This window comes from Penaeus japonicus, unplaced genomic scaffold (genome assembly GCF_977035675.1).
Source record: "Penaeus japonicus unplaced genomic scaffold, GWHDUDI00000001_assembly GWHDUDI00000020, whole genome shotgun sequence".
Lineage (NCBI taxonomy): Eukaryota > Metazoa > Arthropoda > Malacostraca > Decapoda > Penaeidae > Penaeus > Penaeus japonicus.
In genome coordinates, this window is record NW_028234422.1 from 30,389,284 (window position 1) to 30,391,783 (window position 2,500).

Below are 2,500 nucleotides of genomic sequence, written 5' to 3' on the forward strand. Positions count from 1 at the left end.
CAAAGAAACCATGTCTGAATATAAATGAAGAACTGAAATTTGATGTAATATAGCCGGTGCGAAGGCCCACGGAGTGAGACACAGGCAGCGTGAGTGCCTGGCAGTGAAGGGCGAAGTGGAGACGCGATGGCTCGGCAGGCAGCACTTGTCGCTTCTCGGTGCCTCGAATGCGGGGAGAACGGCGGGCATTTGGGTAAGTTTGCCTCTCTAATAGTCATGGGGTAACTTGGCATTCGATTTTACGATATGGTGATTAAATATCCCGAATCAATTGAATCCCGTTGAGTAGATATTCAACCGGTTGGAAAAGATGGCGTATTTATAGCCGATGCGCACGTGCTTCCTGGCGTGTGTCGGCCATGACGTCACGGCAGCGAAGCTAATGATGCGCGCGCATTGGTCTCCTACAGCCACAGATATACTCTAGGTTGCGGAGATGAATGTATATTTTGCCGAGATGCTGCAAAATGCGAATGAGTTTTGTAGTGAAATTAGTTGTTCGTCTTGTGAGGAAAGATGAGCTGCATAAAACATAAACACACGCATACCAAGGACAAAGCTTTGGATAACAGCTTCTTGCAGTAACGATGAATTTACAAAAAAAAAGAGAAGTTAAAAAATATGTTGTTGGCCTCACGGTGTCTACACTTTTTTCTGTTAACGGTCAAAAACCTTAGCGATCAAGGTTAGACGCCGATCGGAGACCAGTTTACGAAAATTCTTCATAATTTGAGTATTGATTTTGCAATTCGAGTTACTGTTTTGCAAGTCTTACTGTATAAAGCGAGAAACTCGTACCTTTTTTGAGTATATACGCAAGCACATACAAGTTCAATACTGCAAATAGTTAGACAAATTTCACAATGAATCTATAATATCTTTAGGTCTTTGAGAGCGGGATACACATGTGTATAATTTCATCATTTTTCTTCAAGCAGAATTAAAGAGAATAAGTATTACAGATTTTTACGGCTTATATAAATAAATTCCTGTCATTGATTCTATAAATACTAAATATCGACCCTGTCTTTACTTATACGATGGTGTTTCTCGTTCTGTCACCTTGTTTACACTTATATTACGAGCCACGTGATGGTGTTCTAAAGAAAAATCAACCTTGCTCTTTTTAGAAGTAAGGGGGAGTCTGTCAAAGCATGCAACCTGAACATCCTCTAACCTTGCAACCCTCTTTGCACGATCACTAAGAAGAATGAACCTTACGCGCTCTTGTAATTCTGGTCACAGATGCAACCAGACGCGCTTCAGCAAATAAAAACAAATGCAACAACAACAGACGACGACATGGACAGGTAAAAATGTCAATATCAAATAAACGTGTGTACGCGGAGGGGCAACCTAACGTTAGTTAGTCACTGGTATTTAGAGAACTTGCCGTAAGTGCAGATTGATATCGCAACAGGAAGCGTCTCTAGTGTGTGCTGAAAATAGAATCGATAAATTATTTTTAAAGTATATAAAATCCCCCCTAATCCAACTTCGATAACTTCCGATCCTTCATCTAGAGCGCAGTACAGTAGATGAACGATGGATGATGAACAGCTGATCGTCTCAACAGCTGATCAAACGTAAACACGACCGAGGCAACTCCGTGTGGCTGCGGACAAACGTTCAAGGCCAACCACACAAGAAACCCAACGAATGCTCTACAGATTATTTTCAGAGGACTTTGGTGGGTTGGAATGATAATTCAAAGTTAGATTCCTGGTTGATGATAAAGTTCAAAGGATAAAAGATGGCCGAAAGAGACCTGGGAATGAATTAAATTAGCGTTACAAATCGAGCAGGAGTTGAAACAAAGACTTCAGTGACATGGACACATCATCCCACATCGGGCATTCTTATCTGCATGCTAATGTTCCTAATTGATGCTTCGGTGCCGGAGTCACATCCTGGTAGAGAGGTTGGCAACGTCTCTCATGATAGCGTTGGGATAGTGATTAAAGTGATGATGAATGTAAAGTTCGCAGATGTCCTTGTAACCCCGTTCCACCAAACCCAGGCGCTCAAGGCCTTTTTATCCTCTTCTGTGTGATTCTTAACTCCCCAAATCCCCCCGCCACACCCCTCCCCACGCCCCCTCGGCTCCTACCACCTTCGCAGGACTCCCTCCCAAGGCTGGTGCCTCAACCCCCTCACGCGGCGCCACGCCACACCTCCACCACCACAGAGCCCTTCGCCACACCCAGGCTAAGTGCGCCTCCCTGCCACTATTACGCAGATCAAACTCTCTTCTTACACACAACTAGATACGCACATGTGAAGTCATTCATTGACCTCAAATGACAACAAATTACTCTAAATCAGAGCTGCGTGACGATATTTGAACGTGACCCAAGTTTTGCATTGAACACAAAGGGCGTCGTCAACATTCAAGTTCAACAGGAAGATACACTTCAAATTTCATTCTGTAGAATCGAAACCGTCTGAGGTTTTGTTGATAGATACGTAAGATATCACAACATAACAAAATCTAAAGTAA

At 43.1% G+C, this 2,500-nt stretch overlaps 1 protein-coding gene across 3 annotated transcripts in view; it reads left to right on the forward strand.

Moving 5' to 3' along the window:
* The window catches only part of LOC122266361 (leucine-rich repeat-containing protein 40), a 19,364-nt gene that overhangs the window by 9,866 nt on the left and 6,998 nt on the right, over window positions 1-2,500 (forward strand). Inside the window, exons 1-2 of one of the 3 annotated variants that reach the window (XM_086548307.1) lie at window positions 1,251-1,310; window positions 1,524-1,690. The exons of 1 other annotated variant lie outside the window; for it this stretch is intronic. In XM_086548307.1, the coding sequence (XP_086404433.1) occupies window positions 1,660-1,690 (31 nt within the window). In that variant the 5' untranslated portion in view covers window positions 1,251-1,310; window positions 1,524-1,659. Of the gene's footprint in view, window positions 1-38; window positions 194-1,250; window positions 1,311-1,523; window positions 1,691-2,500 lie in introns of those variants that run through there. One more of the 3 variants, XM_043036076.2, reaches the window with a different exon arrangement.